This window comes from Tasmannia lanceolata, unplaced genomic scaffold (assembly GCF_043159265.1).
Source record: "Tasmannia lanceolata isolate RefF3 unplaced genomic scaffold, GAP_Taslan_0.1 ptg000016l, whole genome shotgun sequence".
Classification (NCBI taxonomy): Eukaryota; Viridiplantae; Streptophyta; class Magnoliopsida; order Canellales; family Winteraceae; genus Tasmannia; species Tasmannia lanceolata.
This window is the reverse complement of record NW_027518693.1, coordinates 8731423-8750789: the sequence shown is the minus strand read 5'-3', so window position 1 is coordinate 8750789 and position 19367 is coordinate 8731423. Positions and strand designations below refer to the sequence as shown.

The 19367-nt window shown below is 40.0% G+C and overlaps 1 protein-coding gene and 1 long non-coding RNA gene across 2 annotated transcripts; both read left to right on the top strand.

The window, feature by feature from the left end:
* The first annotated feature begins 1176 nt into the window (after nt 1–1176).
* LOC143848522 (uncharacterized) lies at nt 1177–2420 on the top strand. The gene is made up of 2 exons (XR_013235407.1): nt 1177–1413; nt 1703–2420. It is a non-coding gene; the product is annotated as an uncharacterized LOC143848522 (long non-coding RNA).
* Nucleotides 2421–17187: 14767 nt separating this feature from the next.
* Nucleotides 17188–18314, top strand: LOC143849065 (serine-type endopeptidase inhibitor). The gene is made up of 2 exons (XM_077358108.1): nt 17188–17346; nt 18038–18314. The coding sequence occupies exons 1-2, from the start codon at nt 17298–17300 to the stop codon at nt 18226–18228; spliced, it is 240 nt and encodes a 79-aa protein (XP_077214223.1). The 5' UTR covers nt 17188–17297; the 3' UTR covers nt 18229–18314.
* Nucleotides 18315–19367: the final 1053 nt, after the last annotated feature.

Below are 19367 nucleotides of genomic sequence, written 5' to 3'. Positions count from 1 at the left end.
AAATGTCCTTACATGTGAGATACAATTGGAATTATGGCAGTGAGACACAAGCGGAAATAACGGCAAAGGTGGAAGAACTTAACCCACGATTCCGCCTTTACCCTTACATGTGGGATACAATTGGAATTATGGCCAGTGGGACACAAGCGGAAATAGCAGCAAAGGGTGAAAGAATTTAACCCGCGATTCCGCCTTTATATATAGTAGTTAGATTAGATTAGATTAGATTAGATTAGATTAGATTGGGCAAATAGACCTAAGAGTGTCTAGACTCTAAACAGCCAACCACAGAGGTAACATTATAATATAAGCATCTATAGGATGTGAGCTGATATGGAGATACCCTGTTCTTCCTATATAAGTGACACAGACAACGGAATCATTCTTTGTCCTTCGAATCAAATTTCAGAGGCGCAGTAATTTCCAAATCTTGCTGAAATAAGCTTGGCTTACCATGAGGGAGGGGACGCAAGGAGTCGAATCAAGAGCGTAATCGGTGAAAAGGCACACTTGCATTCAACAAGAAGAAAGTAGGTGGGAGAAATGGAGAAAAGCTAGAATCACAAGCTTGCAACTCCAATTTCAAGTAAAAGATGAAGATAGAAGAGAAGATTTCAAAAGACAATCTCTACCAACCTCAATTCATCAAAAACTAAGGGCATGTAAGAATGGCTTTATATATGAGCCCTATACAAAGTTACTTCGTAAACTACTTCTAATAGGGAAAAAGACCACTAAGGGAATGCACTAAATGCAAAAATGACATGCATATGCAATTAAAAATAATAGAAAATGATTAGGTAGTCTACTAATTCAACTACCCTAAGGAGACATGAAGGTTGAACATAAAATACCCAGGGGATGCTCCCAATCCCAAACCAATCTTAGGGGAACGGCAGCTGATATGAACACACCCTGTTTTTGAGAAGGACACCCTATCTCAGTATGCACATCACCTGCTTGTTATTAAGACACCCTATCTCAGTATGCACATCACCTGTTTGTTATTAGGACACCCTATCTCAAGAGGATTTTGATCACATGGGACACAAGAATGATACACATGACTGTAATGGGCATTTAAGACTAAGTCATGCTGTTTTCCTTAATAAAAAAGAGACCATCTTGCTAGTCAAAATTTAATCATTTGCTAACCAATGTGGTAAAATCTACCAATCCAAATAAGAACTCATAAATGCCATTGATGTTACTCATCTAAAAAATTTAAAGCTACACCTACACAGAGCCTGCCCAAAAGCAAAAACTCAGAACTAAACAAAAAGTCCAGGTCCACTTTCAAAATTTAGGTACCTTAATTTCCTATAAATACCCAACACCTCCTCTTGGACCAGGAAGAGAAAAACATGGCTTTCACTAGACTTCCAATGTCTCTTCTTTTCCTCCTTGTGGCTGGTATTCTCCTTTTTCTATTCTTTTTGCACTAGATCTACACCTAGTTTAAGAATTTATGTAAGAAAATTATATTTATAGCCCTTCTTTATATCTACACCCCTCTCCCTGCTTTGAACTTCGATCACTGGATCAGACCAGCTGCAACAAGTGACAAACAGCAGTAGAAGTTAAAAGCTAAGAAAGGGGTGCATCTATATATCAACACAATGGTATAAATATAGACTAATAGAAACAAAAAAGTGAAATAACTAACCTTGTTTTCTTTCTTTTTTCTTGATTTTGATGGAAGGTGTGATTTTGGCTGGGGTGATGGAAGGTGGTGTTCAAGCAAAGGTTTGTCCCGACATTTGCTTGAATGTGGCCTATATGACTTGCAAGTCTAGTGGTAATGAACATCTTTCTCCAGCGTGCAACTGCTGCTTTGCTTCACCTGGATGTACCCTTTATCTCAAGGATGGTAGTGTAGTGAATTGTCCTTGAAAAAATGACTTCATCTTGCTCTGAAATGGTATGAATAAACTCCTTTGGGTGCTAGTTTTGGATGAATGTAATAAAGGTTTGTCTTTGGTTAGTAATGCTTGGCCTTTGTTGGCAAAGTAGATGGTGACTTCATGTAATCTTATCTTAGGACCGTCACTACACGTGGCACGACTCTGGCCTTTGAATCGTCACTAATTTTCTCGCCAAACATATAATTTCCATAGTTGGCTGAAACTTTTGTATTGGGATTAGTATAGTGATTGTAGCATGTACCAGCAGTTTGTCTATCTAACCCAACAAGATTAGGGGACAAGGGAATTGATATTCACACCGATAAATTTAGGCATTTTGCAAAATGTTAATTTGTCTTAATTGATATACTAGTTTGTTTATTGTTATATAGATAAACCTAAAAAGAAAGAAGGAAACGTGTGGTTATCTTATCTAGGTGAGTTTTGGTATGACTTGGTACATCACTAGTTTGTGGTGGAGTTCTACTAGTAGTTGGTTTTGGTTTTGGTTCTCTCTCTTTTGGCTTTGTGTTTTATTCTCGGTTTTTTCTTTTGCTTTGATTTTCTTCAACAACCACGAGTGTCAATGGAAATCTCAATGGATAATCATAAACAAAATACATAATATTACTACATATTCCTATATATGAACATAAAAATGATAAATCGACTCCCCAAATTGATAAATCGACTCCCCATGTGTCTTTCTCTCTCCTTAGGTTAGAGAGAGAAAGAGGAGAGAGATAGACACATGGGGAGTCGATTCATCCATTTAGGGAGTCGATTTATCACTGCCCTAAATTTAACATATACAACCCTTTATACCAAGTAAATAAGGTTTCTTGGTTTGTAACAGGGGATTTGCTAGCGTACATCGCAAAAGGCATTTCACGGATGGCATGTTGCATGTGAGAGCAGCCACCTCGTGAATGAAGACAAAATCTGCTGAAAAGTGAGCCCCTGTGGCTGCTCTCACATGCAACAGGCCATTTGCGAAATGCCTTTTGCGATGGATGCTAGTAAATCCCTTGTAACAATTAGGTAAGTCCAAAAACAACCTAATTTTTAACCCGGGTTGAGTTCGGGTCAGGGTCGGGTTCGGGTTGAGGGCTTGGGCAACCCGACCCGAGTCAACCCGACATTTTTAATAATTTTTTTTATTTTTTCAGCTTAAAATCTCGGGTCGGGTTGGGTTGAACTCGGGTCGGGTTGGGTTCAGGTTGGCAAAAAGGGTTCCTCGGGTTGGGTCGGTTTGAAACTCGGGTCGGGCTCGGGTTCGGGCTGAGCAAATGGTTGGTTGGGTCGGGTTCGGGTTGGCCTCAACCCGACCCGAGTTCCACCCCTGAAAATACCCAAAGTATGAAGTTTTCTTCATGGAAAAATATTTCAATGTCTTTTAGGTTTGAAAATTTCCTTGAAATATGGAAATTTTTTAATTTTGGGAAAAAATTACCATGGAAAATGAGTTTAGCAACCGTTGGAAAGTTCATTTTCCATAGAAGAAAATGTCTCAATAAATTTTTTCACGATGTGCGAGAATGCCCCCCTTTTTTCTAGAAGTATTTTGGAGCACTTTTAATAATAATTATTTTCATTCCCCATAAGATAGTAAATCCCTTCCTTATAACAAAAAGAAAAGTTATCCCGATAATAGAGGCATTCATAATTAGTATTTTGTTAAGGGAAATGATATTTACGCCCCTGATCACCAGTGACACCCGATGTCAGTGTATGTTGCAATCAAATGCACTGGATTTTTCTGACATCAAGTGCATTAGCCCCCCTTTTGTCATTAATACACTGACACCGGGTGTCCCTGGTGATCAAAAGGGGCGTAAATATCACTTCCCTTTTGTTAAATTTCTTACCTTTTGTTGGGGATGTTGTTCGTGAGCTTGAGCTCATAAAAAAAGTCAGGGTACACTCCAAATTTGGGTGGCTTTATTTCTTAAAAATACCCAAAAACTTTTTTCAGACCAGGAAGAGAAAGACATGGCTTCCACAAGACTTCCAATCTCTCTTATTTTCAGGTAATCTCCTTTTTCTGTTCTTTGTGTGCTAGAAACTAATTAATAGAAAAAAGAGATAGAACTAACCTTGTTTTCTTCATTTTTTTGTATTGATGGAAGGTGTGATTTTGGTTGGGGTGATGGAAGGTGGTGTGCAAGCAAGGCCTAATAATTGCCTTTCACCTTGCTTTAATGTGGCCTATAAGACTTGCCAGTCTAGTGGTAATGAACAGTTCCCTGGGGGGTGCAACTGCTGCAATGTTCTCCCTTGCTGTACCCTTCATCTCAAGGATGGTGGTGTAGTGAACTGTTCTCGAGACAAACATGACTCCATGTTTCTCAGTACCGGTCGTGGTTCAATGAGTTTGGCCAATTTTGTCATGAAGCAACAAACCAATTGTGCAATCTCTCCAGGCCGAGGTTCGTGAGCCGCTGGTTATCTCTAGATCATCACGACATGTGGCATGATCCTGACTTGACCTTTGAATCAATGCTAATTTTTCTGCAAACATGAGCCTTACTTTTCTCTTAATTATGTGATCAGATCCGTTGATTTTAACGACAACCATAGGCCACCCGATCAATGGTCTTGATTAGGGCGTTTATTTTCCTATGAAAACTTAATCGGTAATTATAGATAGGCTTTAAAGTTGCAAACAAAAAAAGTGGCCTGTTTAACCCTTTTATGGGTTTGTAGGGCCTACTATATTACCACAAGACCATTAGACCATGAGCCCTCGTGCTCGTAGTACCCAACCACGAGATCCAGACTCTACCTACATTACTTTTGAAATTTCAACTGAAGTTGCCTTTTTTGCACTCAACGGAAAAGTTTATACGAGGAAGTGGTTTCCCAGTTTCGTGAACGGCTGAGATTAAAAGAGAATTGTTACGGTACTTTCTGGCCGTTAGTTGTTCCTCCGACGTGGCAACACGAGGCAACTTTCTAATTTGCGTGGGAATTATATAACGAAACTACCGTTGGACAACGGTACTTTCACGCCGTTAGTTGCACTTGTAACGTGGCACACGAGACAGCTTTCTAATTTGCGTGGGAATTATCTAACGAAACTAGGTCGACCGTTGGCGGTACTTTCACGCCGTTAGTTGCTCTTCTAAGTTCTAACGTGGTACATGAGACAACTTTCTAATTTGTGCGTGCATTATTGTATAGGGAAATGATTTTTTCAACCCCACTATAGGATTATGCGCCCCACTCTTTTAACATGATTTGACGTCAAAAAGTGTTAAAGTCTGCCCACAAGGCCACAATTCCGTCACAAGGGTGCGCATAATACTAAAGTGGTGGGGGCTGGAAAAATCATCTCCCTTTTATTTAAGCCGTTTGTTCCCTTTTGTTTTTTTTCACGCGTTCGAGATTTTGTTTTGGGTTCTTGCACAGAGAGAGAGAGAGGGAGGAAAGACATTAAAAAAAAACAGCATTATCAGGTGCATTCTTTTCTACGGTTTCAAACCACAGAAACCTTCTCTTTCACTTTCAGAGTTCCCATTGTTTTCCTTAGGACACACAGCCTAGTTACACATAGGTTGTAGGAACCACCTGCATTAGTTTAGGGCTAACCTGCATTTAGTTAGGGCATATAGGGTGTCCTAAAATTCACAATCCACTGGAATTTAAATAATCGCACAAGAAGCTTTAATAACTAGTCTGATCTTTTAGGTCGAGTCTAGAATAGAGGTCTAGATGTCTCCGGCATCATAGCTTAGAATAGGTGCGAAGAACTACGTGACTCTGATTCTCGTGGAGGCGGGGATACGTAGGCTTATTTGGATGAATGTCAGATCATCTAAGGACTCGGGTTTAGGCCTTAGAGTCTTAGAGTTTGTTGTTAGTACTTTAAGATTTGTGTTTGTATATTGATTGTGATTTCTTGCATAGGATTATGATAGTGTGTCATCATTTATTTAGTTACTCGCATGTTTAGCTATAACAGTCACCTACTTATTTACCTTGATCATATGCTTAGCTGTAGCTCATTTATCTTCGTAGCTTATCGTATTTGTTATACATTGTGCAGACTTTATATCTTTAGCTGTAGCATGTGTGTGTTTGTTCATCAGAACTTAGACACCAATTAGGCATGACACTCATAACCTATTTATTCTTAGGTAACATTTCTTTCATTTCTTTTGTGTATGCTTATTATTCATCTCCGAGACGTGCATGATTAGATAGAAGTCTTCTCGGAGATATATGTTCCCATTTCACATGATTTTCGCTCAAAACTCTTCAAAATTAATAAATAAATGGCATAAGAGACCAGGTGCTTGCACTTGGGCGGATGAGGTGCTCTTAGGACGTTCCAAATTCATAACCAGGCACGAACTTTTTGTATCTTTGGTTACCATTGCAACAGAGCATAGTTTGGGATCTAGGGCCGACTTCCTTAGATGGCGACTCTTCTTTGTCTATGGTACGTCTCGAATATGGGCTAGTCCCCGAATCGAGAGGTATCTCACTTTACATTGTCACTCATGCTGTGAGAGACACTTTTTTAAGAGTTCCTTGGTAGAGCTCTCCTTCACGTGGATGATCTAGAGACTTTCGGGGGCTCGTCCCCCGCCTCTCTCGGATCGGGGTCCACAGCCGTGTTCTTATCCTCCTCCTTTAGCCATTTAACTCTCGACTTTTGTCTCCAGGATATTTCCTCATGCAGTAGTATACCATTGTGCCCTTCCTTAATTCTACCCAACTCCTCTCTCAAGATGATGTTCCCATTCCCCTCACCCTCAAGAACATTTATTTCCCCTATCCTATTCTCCAACTATCTTTTACGATTTTGGATTTTGATCTGAGGCTCTTTTCTCTTTTACCCATTCCCTCAGCTTTTTCTTAACAAATCTGAGCTTACTACCTATTACCACATCTGAAGGCCCCTCCTATTTAAGAAAACTCCACCATTCCCCCAACCTTTCCTCCATACTAGGAGCTTGCAACCATGCAATCTCAAATCTAAACGGAGGAGGACCTCAAGATTCAAGCCTATGATCTAAAAGAATAGGGCATTGATCGGACACCGAGTGAATCAGGGATCTTTGATACACATCAGGAACCAGATTCAACCAACCGGGACATATAAGGAACCGATCAATCCTACTCTGACTCTCGCCTCTATTCCAAGAAAAACGAGCCCCAGCCAACGGAAGATCAACTAGCTCATGGTTAGCAATGAAATCATCAAATGCTACCACGTTTCTTGTTATTCTCCTACAACCATTTCTTTCACATATGAATCTAATCTCATTAAAGTCTCCGCCTATGCACCATGGAAAGACCCACCGGTCCCTAACCACATTTAATTCCTCCCAAAACCTTCTATTTTCCACCCTTAAGGAAGGCCCATAAACCCCAGTGAACAACCTTTGATGCATCCTCCACCCGCTGGAGGACAACGGAAAGTGAATAATTTCCTATCCATTCATTCACACTTATCCAACACAGCTCATCCCATGCTACAAGAATACCCCCCGAGGCCCCATTGGAACCCATATACGAGAAACTCCAATCCCCCCTAACCCCTAGACTCTTCAAGGTAAACCTATCTATTACTTCTAGTTTTGTTTTCAAAATGCATATCAAAGTTGGTTTTACTTTTCTAACAAGGTCTTTGATTTGGGCCCTTTTTGCCAGGGCCCCCAATCCATTAATGTTCCATGAGAGAATCTTCATAACGAAACAATTTTGATGAATTTCCTCCCCTTTCTCCCAGTCATCTTCTTAGCAGATGGAGAGACCAACACCTCCACCTCACTCGTTTTCCCTTCGTAATTTATCTCGGATTTCAATCTCGCTAACTCCCTAATGCTGTGTTTGGTTCTTTTTGGTGAGTGGGATTTGTTTGGAATTAGAAGTCAAACGAGAGATGGGTTGGATGTCAGTCAAAGAGGAGATAGGTGGCGTCTTTCAAAAGTGTAGTTTGGTTGTAAAGGCAAAAGGTGGAAGTGGTTGAAAATTCCATGCAAAAATAAATCCCACAAAAAAAACTCTGATTTAGTGGTATGCAAATGGGCTCTCATTTGTATTCCATGTCACCAGACAAGCTTCCGACAATCCCAATAGTCAAAAGGAGTTTTGGGCCAAAAAAAATCAACCAAACGACGTTCGGCTTTTCAAATCCCGTGCAAATGCTACAAAAGTCCCATTTTTAAGGCAACCAAATACAGCCTAAGCGACTTCTTAGAATACTCAGCAAAACTAGACTTCCTAGATTCACCCCCTCTCCACCTCTCTAATTTCTGCCGACTTTTATCATCTCACGGTAATTTTCCACCGGGCCTCTATACTTCACTCCTAATTTTTTACTTACCTCGATAGTATGATCTACCATTCTATCCACCTCTCTAGCCCTCTTTCCTTCAATTAGCCCTACACTACTCTCCATCCCTCCCACAGAAATATCCCTAATCAGGGAACAAGAATCAGGATCCCTTAACGGATGTTCCAAATCAAGTGCTATGCTTCTAGTGTAATCGACATTTAAATCAGAATATGGTAGTAGAATTCTCGGATTTAATCTATCAACACATTCATAAAGGCCTCTATAGCCCAAATCAGTTCTCTGCACATCAACACAAGGAGAAGAAAATTCATTAGCCAAAACCAAATCAAAGGAACTCATACCTTCGACGGACATGCCTCTAGGGTTACAAACCCCTAACCCCAGTTGTAGTCTGATGAATTGATCCCGATAACTCCCACCCTCTTTATCTTCTGTGGGTGTACCGCAAGGGCTACAAATATCATCTTCCATTTGAAACCTGATTGCATGGTTCCGATCATTTACACCTCCTCTGCCTAGAGGATTTGGACTCCTTCCATCTTCCAAACAGAGATCTCCACCCGGTACATCAGAAACCTGATCTACGCGTGATGAAGCTATGCAAGTTGCTACATTAATTCTATGGAACACAACTTCCGTAGAAATTTCCTTCTCCACCTGATAATGGCCTCCTCTTCTCGCTCGAGGATCTCTCTGGTTCAATATATATCTCCCTCCAATCACCCCATACACTCCTCACCACCGATTACCCTTTCTGCCCCAACAGATACCTCCCTCCAATCACCAAAACTAAGTTCTTGTGCATCCAAAGTTACGATCCCTATCCCAGGAGGTGATAAACACTGGTTTGAAATGGGAGAGAACTCAATCAAAGGTGGAAATGCAATCCCGTGGGACAATTCCCTGCTTCTAGAATTAGAAGGCGTCTTGGGCCCATAAGCATGAACCACGTTGGCTTTCAGAGTGCTGACTATATTATCCACCATTTGGTCCTGATGTAGGACGTTAGTGGTAGATTAAAAATGCTCTCTTGAAATGACTTCAATGTTGTTGCTCTTAAAAAAAAATGACTTTAATGGGTTGCTCTTAAAAAATGTTGTCTATTGAACTGCTTTCAGTGTTGAATAAAGCAAGTTCTGTTTCAGAATGTTTGGCGTATGTGATAAAGGGCATGATAATATTGGAAGCTCCTGATGTTGTTGCTCTTAAAAAATCAAGATGATCTGATAGTTTGACAATCCTAACCGTCTGATATGTGATGTTCAGATTGGTGGAGAGGAAGATAACTGAGCGATGGTCCACATTCAATTCCTCCACTAGGATCATCTGAAATGTTTGGCATATGTTATAAAGCTAAGAGCAAATGAAAATTACTTTTATACCACTTCCTTGTAAGATATTTATTGAGCCTAGCTGAGAACACGATGATTAGAGAGACTCTTCCTGTGATATCGATATCCAAACAAAACGCAAAGGCAAAACAGGGGAAATGTGTTTAGAAGCTGGTATTGACCACCTTGTTACTGCTTTACCGCCCCATTGGTCCTACAGGACTCATAAATGGGAGGCTGCGGGCCCCCTCCTGGTGCCAAAATCAAAACTTCCAGCGTTGCGGGTCAATGCACGTCATGACATCCAAATCAGTTACTACTTCCCAACTCAATTATTTTTTCAACAGTCAAGGATATGAAATTGCCAAAACTTCGGAAAATTATATGCCATTTATTGGGAAAGGGATTTGCTAGCGTGTACATCGCAGAGGTAAGGGTCCTTTAGGGGATTAGAATGATAGTGGATAGAGATGTGGATAATCTCATGGTAGAGGGTAGATTCCCTCAAATATCATAACCCTCAGAGATTTTTAGAGTTCATAGATTCTTTTGGAGCATTTGGAAGGCCACTTAGTTTGCTTTTGCCATGTCAGGACATCAGCAAATGGAGCAGCATCCGGGTAGTAGGCATTTCCATAATAATCTCCCATCTCCCATCTTCACGATAAGATTTATAACGGGGATCAATATTCATTGATTCAAGTGCCACGGCATTGTTTAGAATATACACAGCAAGCTCAACTTCAGCCAAAAATTACTTAGCTCAACTTCTTTGAGGTGATTATGAGGGCACACTGGAGGCCTTAGTATATTGTCTGGTGCTTTACACGGTCTGGTCATCAGACTAATCATCTGCAATAAGAGAGAGAGAGAGAGAGAGTCACTTTTAATTCTTCTAAGGACCATCATTTATAAGACTATCAACCGAATACCTTGCTTTTGACTCGGTTTTCTTTAATTTTCTATGTAAAGTGAAAGCGAGGTTACTTGAGAAACAGAGGGCATGGCAAGGGGAGAAAACAAGGAGATGAGTTTTGTATGATGCTTTAAAACGAATAGGGTTTGAGAAGTAAGAGCATTAAAGAATAACTGGAATGACATTAAAGCAGAGAGAGAGAGAGAGAGAGAGAGAGAGAGAGAGAGAGAGAGAGAGAGAGAGAGAGAGAGCAATGCTAATTTTCAGGTGATTTGATCAATTAGCGACAGCCGTCCATGAAGAAATTGGTTATCTAAAGAATCAATCACGATCGGCCTCCCTGGAAGCATCCAATCATGAAAACAACCCGCAACATGGAGTTCGCCAAAACGCCGACGAAATTGATGGACCACGTCGACCACCTACTGACCTACATATCATCGGTTCGTTAAACTTGACTTTCCATGATTAGATGAAGCAGATCCATCCGGATGGGTTTTCAATGCCGAAAAATTCAAAGATTTTAACAATATTCCGGATGATCAGATGGTAGATCTAGCTACTATCTATCTATCTTACTAGTGATGCGACGCACTATTGGCCAGATGACATGGCAGCAGTTCACTCGTGCTTTATGCACGCGGTTTGGGCCTAGTGAACAGGAGGATCCAAATGGGGCACTTGAGAAACTCGAGCAAACTTCGACGGTCCGAGCCTCCCAATCAAAGTTCGAACGCTTGGCAAATCGCACCTCGCGTTTACCGGAATCATTTTTGGTAGGGTGTTTTATATCTGGTTTTTGAGAGGATATCCATGTAGGTGTAAGAAATTCACAGCCGACTAGTCTAATACAAGCTTTCCAACTAGCAACATTGCATGAAGAAGCCATTTATGCACAACATCGCTTTAATCATTCGAGTGTACTAAAGTTTATTTGTAGTCCATCTAATTCTACACCAAAAGAGGAGATCCCCCAACTAAACGACTGATGGGATGGACGAACGCAGAAAAAAGGGGCTTTGTTACAACTGCGACGAACGATACAAGCCGGGTCACCAATGAAAGGTACATCTTGCCATTATAATCAAGCACGAACAAGAAGACAATGAGAGCGGTAACAATTCCGATCAAGCTATCGTGTCTCAAGATCAGGAGGTTTCCCAACTTCAACCCTTTGAGGACAAGGGTGTTTTCAAGGACGGGGAATGGTACGACTATTTTTTAGATTACGCATGCCAGTTGTAATTAGTTTTTATTTGTTATTATCTTATTAGTATTATGCATTTCCTTATTGGTGGTTAGATAGGGTATCTTTATCTAAATAGGTTAGATTTATTTCTATCTTTCTTTTGGTTGCTAATAAAAGAGCTGGCTGTAACGAGAAGAAATTAGTGAATGAAAAAGTCTGGAATTAGGAGGTCGTAGCCCTTCTATTGGCTATTTCTCTTCCCTTTCTCTTCTCCAATTTTTTTACAATATGATCTATGATCGTATTAGTGTGAAGAAACCCTCCAGTGTGAAGAACCCTCTGTTTTCTATGAGTGCTTGTTCTCCTCCGTGAAGAAGCCCTAGTCCCTGTTTGGTTGCAAAAACCATGGAAGACGGCTGGGCATTTTCCGGCATATGAAACACCAAACGTTGTTTGGTTGTCAAATTTTAGCTTAAATTGCATTGGACTACTAGACATGGAGGAGACATCATTATTAGATTTTTTTTTTCTTAGGTGGCGCCTATGTGGCGGGAGTGTCCCCTCTACTAATCTTCCAATGCAAAACCCCCATTTTGGTGGATTTTAGAAGGGAGAAGAGTGAATATGTCTTGTCTTGTGTAATCATTATTTTCTCTCTCTCTCTCTCTCTTTCTCTTCCCTTTCTCTCTCTTCTACAATTTATTTTGTTAATGACACCCCTATATTCTCCACATGCTTTGACATCCAACCAAACACACTACCACTCTTCCCCTAATCTCCTCTAGACAACTCTACACATCTCCCATCCTTGTCACCTCCCTGTGACTACTTCTTCCACTAATCTCCCAGTGAACCAAACACACTCTAGGGTTTGTGCGAACCAATTCCATCTCTCTCTCTCTCTCTCTCTCTCTCTCTCTCTCTCTCTCTCTCTCTCATGAAGAAACCCTCCCGCGTGAAGAACCCTCCATTGGTAAGTTATGTTTTCTATGAGTGTTTGTTTGATGAAAAGCTCTAATTTTGTGATTTAGGGTTTGTGCGAATCGATTATTTTCTCTTTCATTGTGAATCTCGAGGGACCTCGGCTTTGAAGATTTTTTTTTTCATTATTGGACTCGCGATTGTGAAATAATCAAATCCTAAGTTTTCCCTAACCCAAAATGTTTGTAGCCTTGCACGCTTACTGGCTCCACCGTGTAAGCGTGAGCTCCTATCATGTGCCTCAAGGGTCTGGGGCGTGACAGATTGAAAACCCAAAAATGATTTAGGGTTCCTCCATGAATCAGTTGGGGTTCACAATCTGTTGGCACACTCTAAAACGAACAAGGCCTTAATTTGAGTCCAAGAATCAGTTTGGGGCTGTTAATAGGCTGTAAAAAAAAAATTAATGCCCAAATTGATTCCGGTTTTGAGGAAGGCTTGTTATTTCAAAAAAAGTTGGAAAAGAACTTGATTTGGTATGGCAGGAGGTTTGTTATAATTTATGTCATAGGCATTCTTTCACTCCATTAACTGCTAGGTGAGTTCTTTTAACTTATCACTATTGATTATGAAAATGGGTTGTGCCCATAAAAAATTCAAATGATGAGACTGTGTAGGGCAATTTTCATTGAATTTTGACAGTTTTTGAAATCTCAAGGTTTTTATAGCTATTAATTTGATTTATTATATATGATAGCTATTAATTTTCATTCGGGCTGGGTCCACTCCAACTTTCACCCGTTTGAGTATATACAACGGGATTTGGTAGAGTCCATGGCAGAAGGCATTTCACGGAACGTCTGTTGATGGACCCTAGCAAATCCCCATACATAAATAAGAGGGCCAAAGAAAAGCAAAAGTCAAATTTTGATTAGCGTTATGTGCGTGCTAGAGTTTTGAATTAGTGTCTAATTGCCCTAACTTTCACGTATATAATTTCCTAATCAAACAATCAACCTCGAAATTGTCCAAAACCACCCTTTTTATTGTCGTTCATGCATGGTTATCATCGTCAAATATTTCATTTCTTAATCAAATAATCAAGGTCAAAATTAACCTTGTTCATTTGAAGAGCACTTAGTTTTTTTAAAATTTTGGGTACCTTCCTTAGTTTTCCTTATAAATACCCGACACCTCTTCTTTCAAACCAGAAAGAGAAAAACATGGCTTCCACAAAGTTTCCCATCTCTCTTCTTGTCCTCTTTGTCACAGCTGGTATTCCTTCTCCTTTGTGTGCACTTGATCCTTATCAAGTCTAACCATCTCTATAAGAAACTAAAATTTATACCCCTTCTTGCTATATACACCCTCTCAGTTCAGATTTTCTGAACCACTTTCATTGGTCCAGAGCATCTGCAACAAGTGAAAACCAGCAAAAGATATTTAAAACCAAGAAAGGGGTGTATCTATTAAAATAGGGGGGGTGTAAATAATACGTATCGAACTTTGTATGAAATATTAATATAAAGAAGTAATAGAACTGACCTTGTTTTCTTTCTTTTTCTTGTTTTGTGTTGATGTAAAGGTGTGATTTTGGTTGGGGTGATGGAAGATGGTGTGCAAGCAAAGATTTGCCCTGATATTTGCTTTGAAGTGGACTATATGACTTGCAAGTCTAGTGGTAATGAACAGCTCCCTGGGGCGTGCAACTGCTGCTTTGCTTCCCCTGACTGCACCCTTTATCTCAGTAATGGAGTTGTGATGGATTGTTCTACAAAAAAATGACTTCTTGATGTTGTGACATGGTATAAATAAATTGTTTTGGGTGCTAAAAAAAATGTAATAAAGGCTGTGTTTGTATAAGAATGTTTGGGCTTTGTTGATGGAAATGTAATGGTACCTTGGTGTAATCTTTTCACCTTTTCTGCCTTTTTTGGTTCGAGAATAATTCATATGGCGGGCATGATCGTAGATTTCTACTCAAAATATAGGATGAAATAGCAGTTGTGTTTGTCTAAACAAACAAGATACAGAGAAAGTGAATTGGCATTCACACCCATAAATTAAGCCATTTTGCACCATGTTAATTTGTCTTATTTGATTTGCATTTATTCTTCCACATATAGGATAAAGTCGCATAGTGTCATGCCTAATTTTACGGTTTTCCATCCCACTAACATTCGAGGAAACTTATGCACCTAAAGTCATGTAATGGATTGAGCTTGGAAGATTCGGCTACAAACCATATCAAATTGATGCAATTTAGCACCACACCCGTACAGGTGTGGCTCTTTGGCTTAAAGTCTTGGGTATGATCCCCAGACGAGAGTTCAAATCCCCCTGGGCTTGGCCGATGCACATGGTTTACGGGTGATTGCGCGCATCCAGAGGGAATTAGCCCCGCTCTACAAAGTGGGGTGGGGACACCCTACATCATAAAAAAAAAAAAAAAAAAAATTGACACAATTCAATGGAGAGTTTCGAGAAAGCAAAAGGGATGAAAGAGCAAACTTTATGGGCGTAATCTTCATAAAATTAAAATTCCAAAACTCTCCAAAATTGGGTTACATGCAGATATATATACTAATTGCCAAGAAAGGCAAAATACTAAAATACCCCTGATATTGAAAGGGAAATGTTATCAGCACTACTGTATTTTGATGAGGGCACTCCTCACTTTATTAAAGTATGGTATGGCCCGCACCATAGGATGATCCAAACCGTCCATTAGATGGGCCACAGCCTAAGCAGGTTGTGCCACAAAAATTATTTCCATAGGTTGATCCTAACCTTCCGATCTGTAGAGGGTTAGGATCAATCCATCACATAAAACGAGGAATTTGTGTAGGAACTTAAAGCGACACATTAAATTTAATTTGTTAATAAGAATAAAAATACAAAAGGAAGACATAAAACCTTGCCTCTAACTCATAAAACAAGAAAAATAAGACATTAAACCCCCTTTCTCCCCCCCCCCCCCCCCCCCCCGAAAAAAAAAAACAACATTATTTATTGCATTATGTAAGGAATACACAGTTGATCGCATCTAGCTGCTCCTCTAGATCGAGTTCCTTGGCAGGCTGACCTAGTCTCAAAAGACTGAATTTATGCTTGTTTCGCAGGCATAATTTGCCAAGCCCTCCATGACAAGATTGCCTTCCATGTAAATATGAGGGATAGCAAAATCCATAGCGGATAATATGTTTCTTATTTCATATATAATAGTCGCCCGGTGTGTCCTTTCTTATAACTTGAGAAATTATACGGTGCCCGACGTGAAGTACCATAAAAAAAAGTGGTCTGCTGTTGGATCAAATATCAAGGGTGGTACCAATGATGTAGGGCCTTGATGGGACTTCACGGTCGGCAACCATATAATTTCTCAACTTATAAGAAGGGAGCTGATATGAACTCACCGGGCGAGTCAAAGGAGCTGTTAATATACAACACCTGTTTTTTATAAGGACACCCTGTCTCATGGATCTGCCAACAATGAGATGTAAGAAATTTACATCCCATTGTTTTATAATGGACACCCTTTTGGATCCCGCAAAAATGTGGGACCCATGGAAGAAAAAAACTACATAGCAGAAAAGAGTGGCCTCATAAATACAAGGGGGGAGGCTGTCCCAGGTAAGAAAAAGGGGCGAATAATCACTTCTCCAAAATTGCTTGATCCCTGAAGACTCCGTATCTGGTCAAAAGTGCCAAAGAAGAAATTTCGAGTTTGCCGGTGAAGGCACTTCATGTTGTGTCAACATTCAACGGTCAAAGATATGAAATTAACTTCACACTTATTAATGAATTGACGACAATACCCTCAACTTCATTTGAAAATATCTTAGCAACCTGCGCAACATTTGGCCTAATAATCTCAGGGGAAATGATATTTTCACCCTCTTTACGGCATCCATTCCTCTGGAAAAAGTATAGGTGGGGCTCCCCTTTTAAACTGTTTGGTCTTGCTGTGGAAACAAAATCATCATTCATCTCGAGCAAATCTAACCCTCCGATTTATGGCAGTTCACAGATGGTTACTCCTTTATCTCCTCACCATCAATTCGGTGGCCACAAATTGGAGGGCTAGAATCATTCAATGGGATCGGACAAAAGACCTAACATATAAATGCTTTGGACCATTGAAAAAGTGGACCCCACTTGGTGGCAGCCAAGATAGCCTTAAACTTACAATCTAATTTCTCCCTCATTGATCGAACGGCTAAGATTGTACAATCAGATCATAGTGTCATCATGTGTCTAAGCCAAGCTAATGCTTCTTCATGCTTTTTTTTTTTTTTGATGCCATAGGGTATCCCCACCCCACTTCGTGGGGCGGGACTAGTCCCTAGGGATGCACGCAGGCACCCGGTAGACCACACGCATCGGTTGAACAAGGGGGGATTCGAACGCTCGTCACTGGGGAGCATACCCATGACTTTACGCCAAAGAGCCACACCCTCCCGGGTTCACCACTTGAAAACATTGGAAAAAAATAAATAAACAGGTAAGGTCTATTTTGTCATCCTCCATAGTTGCATTTATGTGTTACCTTTGAAATTGGGTGCAATAGATATGATCTAGGTCAATAAAGGATTGCTGCTCAACATTTCCACTCAAGCTATCTGATTTTTTCATAGCTTCCCAAATCGACCAACCCAAAAGGGAAATCAACTTCTTTTTCTTTATAAATACCCAATTCCTTCTTCAAGATCCGCAATTGAGAAACATGGCTTCCACAATACGGGACGTCTCTCTTCTTTTCCTTGTGGTTTCTGGTAAGTACAACTATGGCTAGAATAAGCATTTATGGATTGCACCCCTTGTTTCAATATTGGCACTCCTCTCTTTATTTTGGACTTCTATGAATAGTTGTTGTTGGCAGCTTGATTGAAATTGTAACAGCCAATGACAGGAACAAAGAGAGGGATCCCAAATTGCCAATATCAAAACAAGATGGTGTAAATATCAGTTTCCTAGATTCACATGAAATAATTATTTAAAAGATAATTATATGGATATTTGGCACCAAGCATGGGATTCTGCCTTCATTCGCCCCCCATCATAGGTGGTTAGGCCACGCCTGGTGCCGTATAAAAACTCAGATGAACAATTTTTGGGATCCCAAATTGCCAATATCAAAACAAGATGGTGTAAATATCAGTTTCCTAGATTCACATGAAATAATTATTTAAAAGATAATTATATGGATATTTGGCACCAAGCATGGGATTCTGCCTTCATTCGCCCCCCATCATAGGTGGTTAGGCCACGCCTGGTGCCGTATAAAAACTCAGATGAACAATTTTTGGGACGCCATTCAGATTTGGATCAAAACATGATCAGTGTTTTCAGTAGACATGGAATAATCATACTTTTCTATGGAATAATCATACTTGTATTATGTAAAAAAGAGGTGTCTTAAGCAAAATTTTAATTTCTCTGTCTTTGTTGTTTGTGTTGATAAAGGCATGATTCTGCTTGGAGTGATGCCAAATAATATGGAAGTAAAGGCATGTCCTCAATATTGCTTGGAGGTGGATTATATGACTTGCAAGTCTAGTGGTGCTGAAAAGCTCCCTCCCAAATGCAACTGCTGCCTGGCTTCTAAGGACTGCACTCTTCATCTCACTGATGGGACTGTTATGAATTGCTCTTAAAATGACTTTAATGTTGTTGTTCTTAAATATGTTTCTTAATGAGCAGCTTTGAGTGTTGAATAAATCAAGTTATGTTTAGAAAGTTAGACATGTTTTACAAAGGGAGTGATAGTATGGGAAGCTCCCACATCATACGCTTGTGGTTTGGCCCACACATATACCATCTTGATGATATGATAGACAACCTGTACGGGTGTGGCTCTTTGGCTTAAAGTCATGGGTATGCTCCCCATTGAAGCGAGTTCTAACCTCACGGGGTGTGTGGTTTAAGGGCGAAGGTCACGTTCTGATATGGGTCATTGTGTCTAAAAGAAAGGCTAAAAATAAAGTCAGTTATAGGTATAAGGCACTTGGTAGGCCCCTTGGCCCCACTTTTGCCTCATTTATATGATCAAATCTTGACCAAATGCCATTGAGGACACATTGATCAGGAAACACCTAGGAAACGTACACCAGACCTAGCCTTAGACACACCTAGGAAATGTAGCCTAGACCTAGACTTAGGCTAACTTGGAAATCTCCGTCTCTCTCTCTCTCTCTCTTTCAATACCCCGGATATTGAAAGTGCAAAAAACACCCATCAAATGATATTGGATTGACGATCCAAGTGCGTTGTGACATGATTGTCAATGAAGGTCACGTTCCACAATATTTTTTGATTGGTCACGTTCCACAATAGAAATATCTTCAATGATGTACCCACGCTCCTCTTTTTAAAACCAGGAATTTATATTGGAACCTGGGGCCGCACTTTAAATTTTATTAATAAGAATAAAAAATACAAGACGAAGATACAAGAAAAATAAGACACTAATTAAACCCCCTGTTCCACAAAAGAAACAACATTACTTACTACGTATAATACACAATTGGTTGCATCCAGCTACTCCTCTAGAGTTCTTTTGTAGGCTGACCCAATCCCAAAAGACTGAATTTACGCTAGATGCTGTGACATTTGCCAAGCTTGATTCCGACAAGATTGCCTTCACTGCAAATATGAGTCATAGTAAAAATCCATAGCCGATAATGTGTTTCTTATTTCTTTTAATATAATAAAGTATGTGCCATGACCCTCACTTCATCGTAAATATTGTATTATAATCTAGTATTTGAAAACTTGGATTAAGATAATAACTCGG